Source organism: Festucalex cinctus, chromosome 16 (genome assembly GCF_051991245.1).
Source record: "Festucalex cinctus isolate MCC-2025b chromosome 16, RoL_Fcin_1.0, whole genome shotgun sequence".
In the NCBI taxonomy this organism is placed as follows: Eukaryota; Metazoa; Chordata; class Actinopteri; order Syngnathiformes; family Syngnathidae; genus Festucalex; species Festucalex cinctus.
In genome coordinates, this window is record NC_135426.1 from 9,887,501 (window position 1) to 9,907,371 (window position 19,871).

A 19,871-nucleotide genomic window follows, 5' to 3' on the forward strand; every position below is an offset into this window, starting at 1 on the left:
TGGTTTATACTTCTGCGTTTGCGCTTGTGTTAATGATCGACGTGCATCACGTGATCTACGCCGGTCATTAACGACAAGTACTGCGTAGCTCTCCAGCAAATTCGACATGTTGAATCAGCGTCGGGGCATTTGATCATTGTGATTGGCTCTTAGCTAGCAAATCAGTGCATGGGGCAAGAAGAGGAAGCGACAAACGCGGATAAACATTACTGATCGAAAGCCTGGACCATTTTTTCCTTGGCTTATTTTGCTCATCGTCACCCTGTTGTACCGCATTTGAACATACAATGTCTGTCTGGACAGAAGATCGGGAAGATAACTTTGTCTCTTTGTGGTTCAAGAGAGACCGGCATTGTATGATATTATCGTTAAAGGGTTTGCCGACAAAGGTATGAAAGCCAAACTATGGCATGACATGGGGACGCGACTGGATATAGGTCGCTTGCACATGTCGTCACTTCCGCCACGGATTTGTTGTTGTCGCCATCCTGGGTGGTCTCCACCTCCACGTCGTGATTTGGTCAAACACGTATCACGTTTGTTGTCTGCGGTTAAAATGGCACATTGTTGCTGCATTATTGGCTATTCGAACAAAGCCAAGGGAGAAAATGATCGGTCTTTCTTTTCCGAATTCCGAAAATAATTAGGAACTAGGGCCTGGAGACAGAGGAGTGCGGACTCCGGAGGGAAGTCGTTACTTTGGGCTCGTGTGTGCAGCGATCACTTTGTGAGCGGTAAGCTTGTTTACCTTTATTTAATGCATGAGGATTAATAACGTTTTGACCGCCCATATATGGGCAAGTTGCTTATGTTTTGGATTCATGAGCAAGCAAGTTCGGTAGTACAAGCTGGCTAGCGGACGTTAGCCGAAAGCTAACATCGAACATTTTCACCCAAAGTAGTGCCAGTGCAAAGTGTTTACTGCTGAAATTGGATTGATTAGTCTTGGGCTCTTAATGCCGATAACATGTTTTTTGGTGGCAAAATGTAAACTTGGAAAAAAAGAGACAGAAGGGGGTGATGCAAGTAAACAGACCCCCGGGGGTGATGCAAGTAAACAGACCCCCGGTAGCCTACACATCATGCTAAAGAACTTATTCACGGCCACCCTACTGCGGCAAAATAACCAGTCTTTCCATATTTTATTTGTTTATATATTTGTTTATTTTAACAGGTCGCCCTGCGCCCGTTTTTCTGTCCAATCATCCCGACTGGGCTCCAACATTAAAGTTGGGTCCCAAGTGACAACATCTATGTCTCAGATATGAACGTGCACAGGAGAGACAAGCAAAGAAAAGACGACTCGAAGTGGCAGAGAGTTTGTTGCAGTTATGCAGCCAGATGGCTCCAGTAACCTGTACCCTCAAGTACTGCTGACATCATTGACTCTGGTATGCCACTCAGAATTCATTACATGATATATTGTATACATGAATGAATGTATGTGTTTATGTTTGTGTGTGTACACGCACCTTATATTTTAGAGACATTTGGAAGTGGTTATGGAAATAAGTATTTGCCTGTTGCAATGTTCATGCATTAAAAAATGCAACAAAATGTGTAAATTTCTTTTACATTGACAAAAAAAAAGGCTAGTTACAGGAACAGTACTACATTAAACCTATTACTGGTACCGTATTTTTTTTGTGATCTTTTTTTTTTTACATTTTTATTTCTTTAGGGATCTCATGCCAAACCGACTTGATTGCCAATGACATGATGGAAACGAAGGCGAGCATCAAAGCATTGGAGGCGGACAACATGCGACTGTTTGTTTGGCGCTAATAAAGGCAGCGTTTATACAAATTCTATTGTTGGGTTTGTTTACAAAGCTATACATAAGACAAATGACAGGATTTGACTCAATGTGCATGATTGTCCCTCTTAAAATAATGGCATAAATCTTTATTATTTCTAAAAACACAAAAAATGAAGTGAATAATGATTAGATGTAGTATTTTCACGGATAAAATTCAACTGTTAATTAATATAGTTTATTTTAGCACAGGTGCCTACCATCCTGAGATATTTACATTAAAAAAATAATATATATATATATAGATATACATATATATATATATATATATATATATATATATATATATATATATATATTCATTCCTTACTGCTTATCCTCACGAGGGTTGATAATTTGTGTCAAAATATTAGGCCATTATTTTAAGAGTATGACGGTATGATGTAATGTTGATGGGGTACGCAATGACTTTCATTATGCAATGTACAGAGGAAAAAGTTGCTCTCTTTTAAATTTGTTTAATGTAAGACAAGTACCAGTACTGTGTTACAGAGTTTTCCCAATAATCCTTGTTTCACACTTGTCACAAAACCACTGTCCTTTTGGCAGTCTAGATTGGCACACTTCAAGTGATATCATTTGATTTTACAATCTGCTGCAGCACAAAAAACTACTTTATTCCGCATCTTTGAAGTACATGAGCAAGTGGTAGGTGACAGCGGCTGAGCAGGAACACTGGAAGTCCACTGCTGATCTAGTAAATGCTCTCCCGAGCAGTTCAGGTAAGGAGGGGATTTTGGGAAAAAAAAAACTCTGGCTTTTCCAACTGGCCAAAACGAGCGATCTGGGTGGACTCGCTCAATGTAAATATCACACTTTGTCCACACCACAAAGTCGCAGAAGTCCCGTCCAGTTAAACTCATCTGTGCCTGAATCTGAAAATATTACAAACATTGTAATGAAAATATGAAACATAGAATTAAATAAGAAACTACAAAAAGTAAAGCCATACATACCTGGTAATAATATTGGTGTTGTCGTGACAAGTGATGGGAATTGTTGCCATCCGGCACCAGACAGAAATTGGGTGTTGTGACAGCCTCCTTAACCGTGAGATCATAAGAAAAGCTGTCAGTATGCTCAGTAGTTACCATGAACACGTTTTATTGTACTGGAAACTGAAACTAAAAATACGTCCTCAGAGTGGTTAACCTTAACCATTTAGAATAAGTTGATTAAGTAACATGTAACTAGTGAAAGGGTAGCATTAAATTTAATTAAGCCACGGGGAGGCTGTGCATAGTTACTTTTTATTCTTATACGCTCTGCCATATTTGCCTGTTATAAAATTATTAGAAAAACCACATCAGGTAAAGCCAGCTGTGCATGTAAACACAATGATAACAGGAAGCCTGAGAACAAATCAACATTTTTGTGTGCAGAATTACCAACACCATGTGGTTTACTTACGTGCAACAGCAACCGTTTCTTCTGATGCGATGTTAAAGTTTACACTCTGTATCCACCCGCTTACAAAATAATTGTAAGCCTCCAGGGATTTGTTGGCGTGTTATGGAGCATGTTGTCAACACGAGGTAGTGAAAAATGTCCAGAGATGTCACATTTGGCCAGCAAGCTTTCTCCGTCCAAAAAAAATCACCCTTGGTCAGGACGTAATTAGGATCAATCCCGCCACACAGAGACACCTTCTGCCTGTATCGTTGTTTTTGATCTTCCGGTAAATCGTGAAAACACTGCGAAAATGACATCAGGTTGATAAGCTCTACTGTGTAACTCGCGAGTGTACCTTGTGAACCGGCGGACACCCAAGATGGCGCCCGAAGAAAAAACTCCCATGATGCATTACGATGTGCAAGCGACCTATAGCAGGTAGGATTTACTTTTATATACGATACTGTGCAAAAAGCCGGAGGGTTTCATTCACGTAGGAGGACATCTTGAGAGAAAAAGTAACTGGTATGCATTGCTTACGTTTTTATATCCCGCCCCCGCAAAAAGTTTTTCACTCGCCTTTAGGAATAATGAGCACCGCCCCCGATGGTATGGAGGGGAATTGTTTCTCGCACATGCGCTGAAGGTACGTAATAGTCGGAGCAGTGTGTATTTACATAATTTTTCTACGCGACGTGCCGACATCTGCGCCGACGTTACAGGGGGTAGGCGACTGTCACATTTGGCCACCTTTAAAGGGATAGTTTGGATTTTTTGACATGAATCTCTATTTCATCCTCACCTCCACTGTGTGCGATCATCACTGACTCACCCCTGACAGCGTTCTGTGACACGAGATCTGGTCTGGTGTTGGTCGAGAGGACAGTAGTCTGGCAAGTTGGCTTGGGTCGCGGAAATAAAAACAAGTAGTGTTCAAAAGAGTGATACATTTGTATCACTAAACTCCTTTCTCAAAAAAAAGTCAGACGCCATTACCGCTGGGCACTACTTTTCTGTTCGTTCGTATCACTGCGCGGCGCCCTGTAGACAGCTGATCGACGCGCTGCAGACAGCTGATCCGCGTGCCTTCCGCCTTCAAAAAGACAAACAACTTGTTGATTAGTGCGCGTCTATCAGCTGCATGCGGGGCACCGCGCAGTGATACGAACGAACAGAAAATTAGTGCCCGGCGGTAATGGCGTCTGACTTTTTTCAGAAAGGAGTTTAGTGATGCTAATGTATCACTCTTTTGAACACAAATTGTTTTTAGAAGAAAAACGCTTTATTTCCGCGACCCAAGCCAACTTGCCAGACTACTGTCCTCTCGACCAACACCGGACCAGAACTCGTGTCACAGAACGCTGTCAGGGGTAAGTCAGTGATGATCGCACACACTGGAGGTGAGGATGAAATAGAGATTAAAGTTAAAAAATCTGAACTATCCCTTTAAACTCAACAGATGTCGCTGAGTCAAGGTTGGGTTGGGTTGGGTCAAAAGTAACCAATTACGGATCAAAAATGGTCCGATCCACTTTCTAGGTCAATTTGACCCAACTTTCTGTGTTGTTCTATACAAAATGACCCCATTTTCGACCCCAACTAAAGGATCTGACCAATATTTAAGAGTTGTTTTCTGCTGAAAGACCCATTTCTTGACTCAAAGTTGGGTCAAAATCGGCCCAAGTAGAGGATCAGTCCACTTTTGACCCATGATTGGGTTATTTTTGACCCAACTGTTTTTAGAGCGCAACAAATATTACTGAGTCAGTGTTTAGACCTGGTCATTATTGCCAAGTCAAGATGTAAAGTAGGCCAGTATTTCAGAATCAGGATTTAGACTAGGCAAATATTGGCCAGCCACATTTTAGACTCAGAAAATATTGCTGAGTCATGGTGGAGAATTAATCAATAGCAGGTCAAGGTTGAGAGTAGGTAAATATTGCTGAGTCAAGGTTTAGAGTAGACAAAAAATATTGTTGAGTAAAGATTGAGAATAGACAAATATTGCTGAGTCAAAGTTTAGCATGGGCAATTATTGCCGAGTCAAGGTGTGAAGCACTGAGCATTTCCGAATCAAGGTTTAGAGTAGGCAAATATCAGATTTAGAGTTAGAAAGTATTGTTGAGTCATGGTTTGGATATTGCAGGGTCAATGTTGATTGAGGACATTTCAGGACCACAGACAGCAACCTTCACTTTCTGCGTTTTGTTTGTTTCACCTTTTATTTTCTTTTTGTTGTGACATCTTTGAGGACACTTCATTAGTTACAGCTCCCGGCGCATTCTACTGACATCCAAACAGTGTATGACTGACATGAAAGCAACAATACAGATGCATTTGCGTTTGTTGTCCAACCTACCCAGTCAGAGTTGTGGGACATCGTGGAGCGGGTTGGCCACGACCGACGTGTGGATGAGCATGAAGAGCGGCAGGTAGGCCAGGAAGTCGATCAGGTCGAGCGGCGGAAGCTTCCGGAGCTGGCGAGCGATGGCCGCCTCCTCCGCCAGCCGGATGCCGCCCGCCTTCAGCTCCAGCGCCAGCTGCTCGGCACTGATGAAACCTCGCCGCCCGCCCGCCTCCGCGCGATGCTCCTCCAGGAGGAACAGGAAGAGCTGCTGCAATTTGTCACTTGATTACTATTCATATTCATATCTTGCAACAAGTCAACAAAAGCCTTATTTGAGGTTTAAAAAGGGACAAAATGGAGCAGGTCATTCATAGAGTAATTTAATTAATAAAAAAAATTATAATAAATTAATTGTGTGATTTAACAGTATTTTTTTTTTTTTATAATCAATTCCATTCTGATGAAGTATATTTTTATTAAAAGACAAAAAAAGTTATACACATGTATTTTTACAATTTTTTTACCAATAGTTTTTATTTATAATAACTAGCTAATTATTTAGTGAGATGCATTTTGATTGTATCATTTAGATTTAATGTAATATAACTAAGCAAAATATTACCATATAAAGTAAAAAATAAAAAAAAAGTTAGATGTTATCCAAATGGAATGCAAAATATAAATCACATTTGTAGATGCAGTTAAAAAAGGCAAAATGTGGATGTAATATAGTTTATTTCACTAAAAACAGTCACTGATTACAATGTTTAATTGTATGGATAACTATTTGAATTATCACTAATTTCCCAATTGTTAAACAAAAAAAATACATGTAAAATTGATTATTCTACTAAGATTTGGCATTTTATTATGTACAACAAATATGCAACCAATAATTTAAAATTACATATTTTTCCCATTTGTAATTTTAATTTTTTCTAATTAATTAAATTATAATAAATTACAAAAATATTGAATACGATGAATGAGAATTGTATATGCAATGTATTATTTTGCTACTACTGTATTTGAAATGTTTATTAAAGAAGGGAGCCAGCAGTTTGTGAGCAATTTTAAGTGGCGGCACCTCTGCATGCAAGGGTGTGTTGTTGTGGAAGTGTGCGTGCTATTGTATGTGTGTTTGTGTGTGCAGTTATGTACGTGTGAGTGAGCTGGCGGGCGTCAGATTACCTCAGCCTGTTTGTGCTCTTGTTGGAGTGCACCTGTTTGCACACTTAATGCAGGCTGAAGAATAATTGCTGGGGAAGGCGAGGGGAGGAGGAAGGAGGAGTGAGACAGAGTGCAAGAGAGACAGCGAGCAAGAGAGAGAGGAGGTGGGGTGCAACTAATCCCCAACTTGGCAATTTGCCAATTTCCCCCTGTAAAGCTTGCAGCATAACAACGCTATCTCTGACAGCTCGGCTACTACAAAGCTGCAAAGATAGCTGCGATTGGGATTATTGCATTCCAATTGGATGGAGTGAACCACAGTCACTCACTGAATAGACAGTTTTGCTGACTCAAGGTGCAGAGTAGTTTAGTATTGCAGAGTCATGGTGTAGACTAGGTCAGAATTGCTGACTAAAGTTGTAGACTTGGTCAGAATTGAGTTGAGTCTACTCTAGATGTAAAGTTGGTCAAAATTGTTGCATCATAATGTAGACGAGGTCAGAACTGCTGAGTCAAGGTGTAGATTTGGTCACTATTGCAATGTTGACATGAAGATTGTTCAAATTTTGCTGAGTCAAGGTCTAGGCGCGAGGCCAGTGGTGTCCAAACTAGGGCCCGGCGGCCATTTTTTAGTGGCCCGCGACATATGCTAAAAATGCCGTTTGACTCAGTTCACATAAAATAAAACAAAAATGTTTGGAGATGGTCAAAGTAAGAAGGGAGGGTATCGAAAAACTGGTGCCATTAAAGGTTATTTTAGTTAACTAAAACTAATGTAAAAACTAAAACTAAAATTCAAAACACAGAAGAAATACAGAAATAAAATAAAATAAAATAAAAATGAAAATGCTTTTTAATAAACAAAAACTAACTGAAAATACATTTTATGTTTATAAAACTAACTAAAACTAACTATAATTATAGCAAAAACGTCCTTCGTTTTAGTCTTTGGTAATTAATTTAATGCATGAGCCTTTGGGGATGATTTTAAATGTGATTGATTTTAGTAGATTTATTTTGATATAAACCGGAATAATGACGTTTGAAAGTATGTCACACAGAAGTGATGTCATCTAGCAGCAGCCAATAGAAAAGCACCTTCAGATGACGTTACGCACATAGTGCTTTTTAAAAATTGTGCACAAGTAATACACATTTAAAAAAAAACTAATCCTAATACTGAAACTAACTAAACTAAAACTCAGCATTTTTTTTTTTAAAAGAACTAAACTAATAAAAACTAACAGAACCACCCTGAAAACTAATAAAAACTAATTAAAATGAAAAATTCCAAAACTATAATAACCCAACTGCCATATTACAAATAAATTGGTTTATATACTGTAGCATTTTTCTAAATATGCAAAAGCACAAATAAATTATTTGTAAAATTTTTAGGACTAAACACAATTTCTCTTCACAACTTTATGTGGCCCTTGCGTCCTTCTGATTTTCTGTATGTGGCCCTCAAATGAAAAAGTATGGACACCGCTGCTCTAGGTCATTATTGCTGACTATAGGGGCTGCCCAGGTCAAAATTGCTGAATCATGGTGTTAACTTGGTTAATATTGCCATGTTAACAAGTAGATTCATCATATTTTGCTGAGTCAAGGTCTAGACGATCACAATATTGCTGACTCGAGGGGCAGACAAGGGAGTATTGTCGAGTCATGGTGTAGACAAAGTCAGAATTGCTGAATCAGGGTGTAGACTTGGTCAGAATTAAATTGAGCTTAGATGTAAAGTCGGCCATGATTGTTGAGTCATGACGTAGACTAGGTCAGAATTGCTGAGTCATGGTGTACGATATGTATTGCCAACGTTGGTGACTCAAGTTGCATTATAAATCAATATCTCAGACTCAAGATGTAGCGTAGTGAAAGATTGCCGAGTCAGATTTCGTACAGGCCAATATTGCTGAGAACGTTGGGCCCATTTTGGCGGTCAAGCGTTACCTTGACTTTGAAGAGTCGTACTTCCAGAGAGCGAAAGTCCATGTTGCTGAGCAGCGACCTCATGAAGTCACTGCAAGAGAGATAAAGAGTAAGACAACAGTTCATTTTGGTACCAGTGCGCTTTTGGCGGCTGACGTTTTTTTTGGCGGGCATGTCGGCCGGTAGATCCCGTGCCATTTTGCGTTTACGCTGATGGTAAAGTGTTGTGAGTTCATTGTGGTTGCTCAGCGCGGCCTGGCTGCCAAACAATGCGTGGGCACACACACGTCCCGCCACAATAACGGCTACAACTGCTTTGGGGCTGAGTGGTGGGGGGCTGGCGAGTGTGTGGTGGTTCTGGGGGGTTTGCGTGGAAGATGAGGGAGGGGGGGGAGCAAGTGGGTGACACCAAAAAGTAGGTCCGGCGGGACAGTCATAAACAATGGGGAATTATTTGAAACAATGTCATATTTGACAAAAGTTTTGGGACGCACCGATTGCTATGATATATAGTTATAAAAAGGTCAAATTATTTATTATACTGTATTTTTTTTAAATCAAAATTTAAATTGAGGTATTCTGCTAATAAATTTTTTTTTAGGAGGACTATAAACAATGGGAATGTCCTAACGAGCTGGATGCCAAAGAATGGGCCATCGAGTGCACGTTACGCCTCAGCGCTCCCGTGCCGTGATTGGCTGCGGTGTGGCGGGCAATTTGGGGAGGGGTCAGGCTCGCTTGACGGGGATGAGGCGGGACGGGGTAGCTAATGATCATTAATTGCACTTGGTTAGAGGTAAAAGAGTCCAAATGCTACTGTGTACCGAGGACACTGGCGTGATAATGGCTCGCGCACACCAGAGTGGGGGGTGGGGTGGGGGTGGGGGGCTAACCCATTTTCCCTCCCCGGGCCTACTGCTGGGCGACCACAGCAGACTTGTTGCTTACGTAATCCCCTCCCCAAAATTTTTTGGCGGTCTCCACCAGCGTCTTGTGACGTACTTTGAACGGTGGCGTCAATCAACATCGATGACAACTTCCTCAAGTTTGGTTGTACTGGTTGGTCATGTGACTTGACCTGCCAAAATGGCGATCTATTGTTGTAGTTGGCCTATTTATTCGTAACAGTATATTTTGTGACATACATTTCTGTAAATTGATTTATTCTTGTAGTCACTGCCTTTTGATGTTTTTGTGGCTCCGCCGCCCTCGTAACTTTTTTTTCCTCCTCCCGGCAGGCGTCTTTTACGGCATTCGTGTGAGCTTTACAGGTACAATCAATGCAAATTGGAGACGCCTGCTCAGCTTTCAAAGGCCGATTGAGTAAGTACAGTTGCAGCTCGCGCGTGAAGCGGGATTAGCGGCAACGGGATTAGCCCGGGCGGCAGGTAAGAGGATCGCATGGGGACGGGTCGGCAGAAGGATGCTATTGTTCTCCTTCTCCTCCTCGCTATCAACCGATGATCTCCTCGCGACACGTGGATCTTTCAAATCCGCCGACAATGAGCCGGCTGTAAATCTCGGGACCCGCGACCCCGGTGAGAGGGCACCGGGAGCGGGCTTTGACCCGGGACCTCCAGCTCTGGGCTGGCTCCCGTCACAAGGGGGCCACAAAGACCCCCGGGGCAGGAAGACGGCGCTGTGTGTGGGAATGTCATGCAGCACAAGGACAGCACACATGCTTTTTTTTTTTTTTTTCTCCAAGCATTTGTTGAGATATTTCAGCACACAACAGTTTGCACTTATTACCTCCACCAAGGATATTTGTATGACTTATTTTCTTACTCTATTTTGTTTGTGATGAGAATTTAAAGGCTGAGAGAAATGAAATTACATCAAATTATGTATGAAATTATTCTGTTTTGATATAAAATACAAAAGGGTAATAAAATTATTTTATTTTACAAAAAATATTGTTTATAATGGGAAAACCTTAAAAAATAGACAGAAAATGCATATTATAATAAAAAAAATAGTTTAAATTAGATGAATATTGTGCTCTAAATTGTTGTTACTCATATTTTTTTAAAAAGAAAACATGAACCTTAATTAAATATATAATACATATTTGAATTAATATTTTAATTGCTTAAAAAAAGCTCCTTGTCAAGAAGTGGGGGTGTTGGAGGCAGGACCCAAATGCAGGGGGCAACAAAAACAGGACAAGGCAGGGATGCAAGTAAAAAAAAGGGGTTTAATTAACAAAAAGGCAAACGAGGTACTCTGTGACTAAAACAACAAGGTCGAAAACACACAAGGCATGGCATGGCATGGAACACAGGGACAACAACAGGCACAACAGATACTACAAGCACAATGACTACACAAGAACCGAACGAAAAACAGGTGACTAAATACACACAGGCTAATGACAATGACTAGACACAGCTGGGCAAGACACAAGTGGCAAGGGAAGCTGATTGGTGGATACACTGGGAAGGGAAGACACACTCAGGTGGACGTGGTTTGACATAACGGGACAAGGGAAGAAACAAGGAACACATGACAAACGACCAAAAACACCAAAAGACAACAAAAACCCACCCCCACAAAACCAAAACATGACACTCCTCAATGCAGAAAATTGAATTTTAAATCGCCACTGCCACATGTGGCCGAAAAAAGAAACCGCACTTTCCCTTCTCACGTACACAATGCACTCGCGACGGAATTATTAGAATTATTTTTCTGTTTTGATATAAAATAAAATAGTGCTATAATTGTTAATTTTATTTTACAAAAACCAAAAAAACAAAATAAAACAACAACATAATGGACAACATATATATATTAATGAGAAAATATTTCTTTATTTCTTCTTATTATTTGTTAGAAATCTTTTTAAATAAAACATTATGACCATAAGTAACATTTTAGTACATATTTATAAATTGCTCAAAGCTGCTGAATGCAGAACATTGAATTTCAGATCGCTACTGCCACATGTGGCCGAAAAATGAAACTACACACTCCCTTCTTCATGTATACAATGCACACGACGTCACATCCGCAGACAAAGGGGCGGGAAATTCGAACCCAAATACAGTCAGGAGTACCCATTGGGAACAGCTAAGGTGAAAGTCTGCTAATTAGAAGATGTTGGACTCATAAATGGTCAAACAAAAAGGCTATTGTAAAGATATTTTGGGGAAAACTGCTACATACTACAGCTTTAAATTATTTATTTATAGGCAAATCTTAGAGAATACCTCCAAGGATGATGCCATTTAAATTATGTAATTTAATTAGAAATATTGCTAATAAAAACGGGGGGGGGGGGGGGTGGATTATTCAAGATAAACCTGAATTGTTCATATTAGACAAAACTAATTCACACACTGCCTGTGCAAAATATTTTTTTCTCAACATTGTTTTTACGAGCCAGTTGGTGTCACACACACAACGAGCAAATGCGCACGACAAATGTCATTCATATTTAGCTGGATAACTCACTCCATGGCAGCGATCTTCTGCGCCAGGCTGGCGATGACGGCAAAGAGTCTCACGTCCACCAGGCCGTCTGTCACGCGGAAGTCCACCAGGGCCAATATCTTAAAAAAAGAAAGAACGAAAGAAAAATCTCAAATGTGAAAGGGAAATTGTATATTTAACCAAAAAGTTCAACGGAACTCTGCTTTAGCTTAACGCTAACATATTATGGGAAATGGCATCGACTGGCTAATAATTCGAGCTTGCAGTCTACAATTAAAAAATAAGTTTTTGCTGAAAAATCTTCACTATATTAGGGGAACAACATGGAAAAAGAACAAACCCTGTAAACATAAATCTCCTCCTCATCGGAGAGGAGATCAGCCGGGACAATTCGCTTGAGGGCGTCCACTACTTGGATGCAGGAGACATAACCATCAGCGTCAGAGTCTTCCTGTAAAATATGTAACATTCCATTGGGGGTGTCCCAATACTTTTGCCCATGACTCCCAAAACCTACTGCTTGAAAGGCTCTCTTGTACTCTTCCAGCTTCTCCGGACTGAAGATGCAGAACTTTGCCAAAAAGTCGACTGCAAAGACAACAAGAGGACAGACGTTCAAATTAATAGGAACATCCAATTTCTATGGACACTAAAGCATGAGAGGGATTGAATTGTCTGTCCCCTTCTGGCCAACATGGGGTCAGGCAGGCAGGACAATGCGAGGCGAGTGGTTCACAGGAGCGGGTCCAGTTGGCCTGAGGGTGTGTGCGTGCATGTGTGAGTGAGCGAAGGTTAATAGTTCCTTCTATAAAAGCAGCTTATTAGATGTCGTAGGAGTCACAGGGGAGGCCGGGGCAAAGATTTTTGATTGAATTCCCCAAAAGGGAAACCCCATCATCAATATGTTAATTCATTCATGATCTTCCACGAGGGAGGCCCAAAGAGACACGCACAATGGCTGGTCAGTTCATTAGGTACACTCGCTCCATCGAAAGAGATCAGAAAGTCTTTCATCATCACAAATGGGGAAATGCATGAAATGAGCTCGCTGGTGCCACTTGCAATCCTTTTGAAAATTCAGCCCCTGAAGCCAGTTTGACTTAGCAACCTGAAATTTGGTAGACATGTCTATCAGGACTAGACCCACAAAACAGTCTCAAGAAGCCATGCACAAAAAGATACAGGAACTCTGCCATGTTGTTTTGAAGTTTTCATACTGTTTTTTTCCCAAGGGACTTTCAAAGGGGTTTGAAAATTCAGCCTTCATAGTCAGTTTCAATCAGTGACATGAAATTTGGTAGACAGGTCTATTATGCATTGACACACACACACACACACACACACACACACACACACACACACACACACACACACACACACACACACACACAAAGTCTTAAAGAGGAAGTCAACCCCATTATTTTATTTTTTTTATATATAGAATATGTTCCATGCAGCCCCAATTAGTCTAAATATGCTATTCTGGTTGATATTGTGTTAGTGGAATATGAGTTATGCAGCAAAATCCAGCCATTTTAAACCATCTCAAAGGGCGGCCATTTTGCCACTTGAAGATGACATCAATGTTGCTCAGAGCTCAGGCAACGAGCAATCACAGCTCACCTGTTTCCTGAAGCCGAGTTGCGATTGGTTGTTGCCTCCGACCTGAGCAACATTGACGTCGTCTTCAGTCGACAGCAAGTGGCAAAATGGCCGCTCCCTGAGATGGATGAAAAAGGATGGATTTTGCTGCTTAACTCATATTAAAAAAAAAATGTATTAATCAGAATGTCATGTTTAGACTAGTGAGGTCACATATTGCCAAGAAATGTTTAAGGTTGACTTCCACTTTCAGAAGTCATTTCTGAAAAGACAGAAAAACTGCCATTTTGGTTCTAAAGAACTATTTTAGTGATCATTACTCAGAAACTTGCACTCTGGATGTTTTTGTTGTTGAAAATTCAGCCCCTGAAGCTTGTATCACTTGGCAGCATGAAATTTGGTAGACATGTCCATCATGAGTAGACCCACAAAAATGTCACGGAAAAAAATAGATAACCTGCCATTTTGGTTTGAAGTAACCATTTAGAGCTGATTTTGTTCGATGGTTACGGAACTAAAACATTTGATGATGGTTGACTTTTTAACTGGGAGGAATTTGATTTATTTTTTATTTTTTGGTCATTTTGTTGACTTGCCATAAAGGTCCGAATATTTCCAGTGAGTGAGACAATCATGGGAGGGGGATTTGGCTTTTAAGCTGCTGCCACTTCAATTTAGCAGATGAGAGTGACTGTGTTACATAAAAACCGTATTCATGGCTTGTGGAGGGAGGAAGGGAAGCGGCAGTGTTGATATCAGTGCGTCTGACTTAAACCTCTGGACGGGCGGGCTTTGTGCGACTCGGGCCATTTATCAGCTTACTTCTCATCCAAAGCGGGCCTCCGCCTTTGTTATGCAGAGTGCGACATTGGCGTGCAGTCAACTTGACTTGTTGAAGCTTGAAAAATCCAAAAAAGAAAGAAAGAAAAAAAAAAGAAAGCTCCAGCATCTGTTTGCAAATATCTTACAGGTCAGCTGGGTTTGAAAATGGTGAGGCGCTACCTGCTTGGTTCCGTCTTTGGGGGGTGGAGGTGGGGTCTCTGGCCACAAAAGGTGCATTGGAGTGAGAGATTGAGGGAGGACCAGCGGCGGGACAAAGACGGCCTGGAAAAGCTGCCGCCTGAGAGTCTTATCTGATTCCACTCCAGCGCCTGACGCCTTTTCTCTTTTTTTTATTTTTATTTTTTTTTTTTTTAGCAGCAGCAGCACAGGTTGCGCCTTTGCTGTCAAGCCGAGCAGAAAATGTTCATCAGCCGGACGATTGGATGGAGAAAGATGAGACAGAAAGAGGGGGAGAAAGTCACTGGCAATCTGTAACCAGAGACTACAGGGATTTCTGCGTTTGTTTTGCCAGCACGCAGGCACGGCTGGAGACAGCTATGAGGTCCTTAGCTCCTCGGGCTACGCGAAAGGACCGAAAGTATTTTGTGTGCCTGGACAAATCGACATGGAGGTGAATAGACAAATGATGTAAGCAACAACATACTTTGACTTTGGAGTCACCACTGCTTCCTCTTCGTCCGCCATGTTTGTTTACGCTTAATCTCGAAAGGTTTCGCAAGATTTCCCATCTGACCACTGCAGAGGTGGGAATTGATGATTGATGGAAGTGCCCACGTTTTGGCGTGTGCTTCAGTACTTTCAGCGAATGCTTGATAATGCGAATCCTTGAAAATATGCACAGACTGAGCGCCGAGTGAAGCAGGATTACTTCTGTCGATCGCGACGGGTACACACGGTCCTTCTCAATTCGTGTATTTTTGTAAGGTTTCGCATTATCAAGCATTCGCTGAAAGTGCTGAAGCAAGTGAAAGTCAGGAAAAAATAAAATATGACAGTGTCAAGGCAAAAGAAAAAAAAAAAAAAAAAAAAAAAAAGCAGTATTGTCCATCATTGCAGATGTTGTCCGTCATGAGCGGCTCATTGAGCGCCTGCTCGTGGACGCCATCTTAACACATGGAAAACATGACAAATAATCCCACGCGATGGGAGGGATTCATTTTCCCCCTCCTCAGACAAACACACCCTGGAACACACTCAAATTGATTCCTTCCATTTCGTCTATTTTCCAGAGACTTTATATATATATATATATATATATATATATATATATACACACACATATATATATATATATATATAAAATATATTATAATATTATTTTTTTAAACAATCATTTAGAGAAAAACAAAACAAAACAGTAATTTTCGGCAACTAGGGCGCCAGAAAAATAGTGTAAAATAACAGAAAACTACTTTCTCGTAAAATTATTATTATTTTTTTTTTTAAATAAAGAGTTTGATTGTATGATTGTTAATACAATGAATTATTATTACTACAATGACTAGATTCTAGGGCATTACGGAAATTGTAGTTATTTTCACTTTATAAAAAGTCAATTCACAAACAAATTATGTTAAAATGACATTTTTTACTGTTAATTACTCAGTATTTTTCCCCCCCCCCCATTGTTTTGGGATTTGGGTTGAATTTTATATATTATTCCATTAAATAACAGACAAATATTTGTGAAATTACAATACATTTCTGAACGTATTTTAACATATGTATTTATAATTGAGTTGGGTTTTTTTTTTTTTATAAAAGAACAGAAATAGTGTTTTTGTACAGTTAGTGATTTCATGTTATTTTACATTTGACATGCAAAAATCAAGAGTTTATTTTTGTAAATTAAATATTTTTAAAATAAAGAAAAAAACCTAAATAAATAAAACTTATATTACAACTTTTTTTTAAATAAAGAGTTTGATTGTATATGTTAATACAATGAATTATTAATATTATTACAATGACTAGATTCCAGGAGATTACGGAAATTGTAGTTATTTTCACTTAATAAAAAGTAAATTCACAAACAAATAGTTAAAATTTCATTTTTTCTTAACTGTTAATGACTCAATTCCCCATTGTTTTAGGATTTGGGTTGAATTTTATATATTATTCCATTAAATAACATACAAATATTTGTGAAATTACAATACATTTCTGAACGTATTTTAACATGTATTTATAATGGATTTTTTTTTTGTAAAAGAACAAATATTGTGTGTTTTTACAGTTACAATGATTTCATGTTATTTTACATTTGACATGCAAAAAACAGAATTTATTTTTGTAAATTAAACGATATTTTTAAAATAAAGAAAAAAACTAAAATAAAAAGTAAAACTTATATTACAGCTTTTTTTTTTTTTTTTTTTTTTTTACAGTGAATCTAACGCATTGTATTTTGATACAAGGTTTATGTTAAATGGATGAAAATGTATATGGAATCAGCACCAAATCTCCTTGAACCTATTTGTCACATGTGAATGCTGGCTGCTCTCAATCGTCCTCGTTGCGTATTTTTGGGGGTCGCCGAAGTAGGCCGGTGACATTCTCTGGCTATTAAAAATAAAAAGAGTGGAGAGAAAAAGTGGGGTAGAGGGTGGGGGGGGGGGTTGCCAGTGCTGAATGTGAGCTTTGTTGAAAGGCATGATGGGACACTTTGGATTTGGTGTTGATGAGGAGCTGCAAACAAAAGTCTGGGATTAAGCACACACACCGACAAAGTGAGCAAGCTACAAACAATAGCACACTATTGTCTACTTTCATGTTATGTGTGAGCGTGTAGGCGTGTGTACATGTGCGTGCAGGTGAATGTGTTTATGTGTGCGTGAGTGCTTATTAGCGTGCGTGTGCTGGCAAGGCAGAGCAAACAAAGCCACGCGAAGCCGCCTGCCACGCTCGTGGCCTCACCACAAACCACAAGTTACTGAGATAGACGCACGCACGCACGAACGCACGAACGCTCCCCGCCGACCAATCAGCCAGCTCTGCACGCCCACCTGACCGCCGGCGTAACAGATGTGCGCAGATAGCCTCCACAATAGCCAAATCACGGCCCATTATGATACGGCCGCTCCTTAAGGTGGCGCCGTCAACGAGGCCCATTGTGGCCTATTTGGAGCTTTTGACAGATGCGGCGGCCATTTTGCACGCCGCCCGCCGCTCGTAAATGGCGAGTGACGGTAAACACGCCGGGGCAAACACGCCTTGCATAAAAGGACGTGCAGCTCAACACGCGTGCACGCACACACGCTTCCATTCATCTCGGTTAATTGCTGACTGGTGACTTACTCCCCTCAGGTAAAAAGTCAGAAGCAAGTGGGCGGGGCAAAAGTGAGGCTGACCGCGAGGCCACCAGGTGTTTGCCAGCCTTCTTGTTGACACCGGGGGGTGGTGGGGGGGACGACTCACCTGACTATTAGCAACATATTAAAATTAGGATTCAGGCAATTAAAATTTGTAATCGTAATTAATCGCATAACTTTAATAGTTAACTCACAATGAATTGCAAATTTTATGTTCTAAATGTACAATAAAATATTTCAAGCTCTTAACAGAAAAGTGTAAAAAAATAAAATAAAATAAAATTAACTAATAGAAATATGGCTGCGTCTTTTAGTCATAAATACAGTAAATTGATCATTCATAAAATTGAGTTAAAATTAAAAAGATGTACTGTCCTGTAAAAAAAAAAAAAAAAAGATATTGAATTGTGTTGGTCATTTTTCTGCCACTAGATGGCATAATTGCATTTGTAAGACGGTGACAGCTCAGTGCATCTTCTTTTCATATTAAGAGCTATCTAATCTTTAACATGAAGTAACTTGTAAAATTCTGCACATTTTTTTAAATTGTAAAAAACAACTTGAGCCAAGTCCCCACAAACATATGCATTATTACATTTATTACTGCTAAATTGCAGTACAGGCTTTCCAAGTGGCGGTCATTAATCGCGCGTTTAAAAAAATAAATAATAATAATAAAAATGTGGTGTTAAAGGCACTTATTAAATGAACTAAAAATTGACGCACTAATTTTGACACCCCCAATTAAAATAGAATACCACTAGAATTGAGCATGTAAAGGAGCTCCACTACAATAAAGAGCAAAAAACATTCTGGATTCGACTGTTGGCCAGGGTACGATGGGGGCTCGTCATGGCTAAAAGTGATCTTTTTTAATTATACTAAAAAGGAAAACGTTTCCATAGGTTGAGGCCAGCGATACAGTCTCCATGTATTATTTATTGTCTGAATTCATTGATTATTTAATTTTGTCCCCAATAACAGTATATACATTTCCATTGTTGTTGTTGTTATTATTATTATTATTATTATTATTATTATAAATGCTTTTTGGTTAACTTGTAAGCACTTTAATTGTATGTGAGAGAGCCTTAAAACAATAATCCAAAAATATTTTAGCACCAAAAAAAAAAAAAAAAAAAGTTGCCACCTGTCACGTGCATCCAGTACATAATACGCAATTCACAAAGTGTACAAATGCCAACATTTTTTTTTCTTTTTTGTTATCTCCAAACAGTTGAGCAACAACGAGCGCACAATTAGCTATGCAAAACTCCAAAGTGCTGCAGGGCGCCAACACCAACAGCGGGACAAACAACAGTTTGGGAGGTTAGCATGAGGGAAGCGACCACCTTAACATTAATATTAATATACACGACTCACAAAACTCAAATGTAATTTACAGTTGACCTTCACTAAACTTTCCATACTTTTCCAGTACAAGGTGCTGTCCAACAAAGAGTTGAACATCAGAATTCCCAACAGCTGTTTGAGCCACAAACAAGAAGATTTTTTTTTTGTAGTCGACTATAATGTGACCGAAAATATAATGTAATTGATTGTGCTATTGATATTATTTTACATAGGATAGCAATCCCCAACCTTTTTTTGCACCATGGACCGGTTTCATGCACATACTTCGATGGTTAACAGTAAGTCGACCTCAAGTTTGAAAGGATTTGTAAAGTCAACTAGTTGTACAGTCGACTCGCAGACTAGTCGACTAACCAGTTCAACCCATACAACAGACCAGCAAATGTCCTTGTTTAATTCAAATTGCATTCTCTTCATCATGCTATTGATATTTTCGCATCAAACGGCAAACAGTGGCGTTAGCATTGGAATTAGCAGTTAGCACAACATGCTAACTAGCCAAAGCTGCAAGACGCATCAACATTAATGAATCGGTTAACTACTTGACATTTAAGTCACATTACGCTAACTATGACTGTTAGCACGAGCGTTCGTCCAATCCATTCGAATTGCTTGGTTGGAACTGTACTGTATATTCATGTTTGCTTAA

At 39.7% G+C, this 19,871-nt stretch overlaps 1 protein-coding gene and 1 long non-coding RNA gene across 3 annotated transcripts in view; one reads left to right on the forward strand and one right to left on the reverse strand.

The window, feature by feature from the left end:
• The first annotated feature begins 619 nt into the window (after nucleotides 1-619).
• LOC144003297 (uncharacterized) lies at nucleotides 620-1,750 on the forward strand. The gene is made up of 3 exons (XR_013278931.1): nucleotides 620-734; nucleotides 1,175-1,391; nucleotides 1,682-1,750. It is a non-coding gene; the product is annotated as an uncharacterized LOC144003297 (long non-coding RNA).
• A 900-nt stretch (nucleotides 1,751-2,650) lies between these two features.
• The window catches only part of LOC144003712 (uncharacterized), a 44,495-nt gene continuing 27,274 nt past the window's right edge, over nucleotides 2,651-19,871 (reverse strand). The window contains exons 12-17 of one of the 2 annotated variants that reach the window (XM_077500227.1): nucleotides 12,610-12,680; nucleotides 12,433-12,543; nucleotides 12,114-12,211; nucleotides 8,682-8,751; nucleotides 5,568-5,823; nucleotides 2,651-2,859 (exon numbers count right to left, since the gene is read on the reverse strand). In XM_077500227.1, coding sequence (XP_077356353.1) covers nucleotides 5,572-5,823; nucleotides 8,682-8,751; nucleotides 12,114-12,211; nucleotides 12,433-12,543; nucleotides 12,610-12,680 — 602 coding nt within the window. In that variant the 3' untranslated portion in view covers nucleotides 2,651-2,859; nucleotides 5,568-5,571. Of the gene's footprint in view, nucleotides 2,860-5,421; nucleotides 5,824-8,681; nucleotides 8,752-12,113; nucleotides 12,212-12,432; nucleotides 12,544-12,609; nucleotides 12,681-19,871 lie in introns of those variants that run through there. The other variant, XM_077500226.1, reaches the window with a different exon arrangement.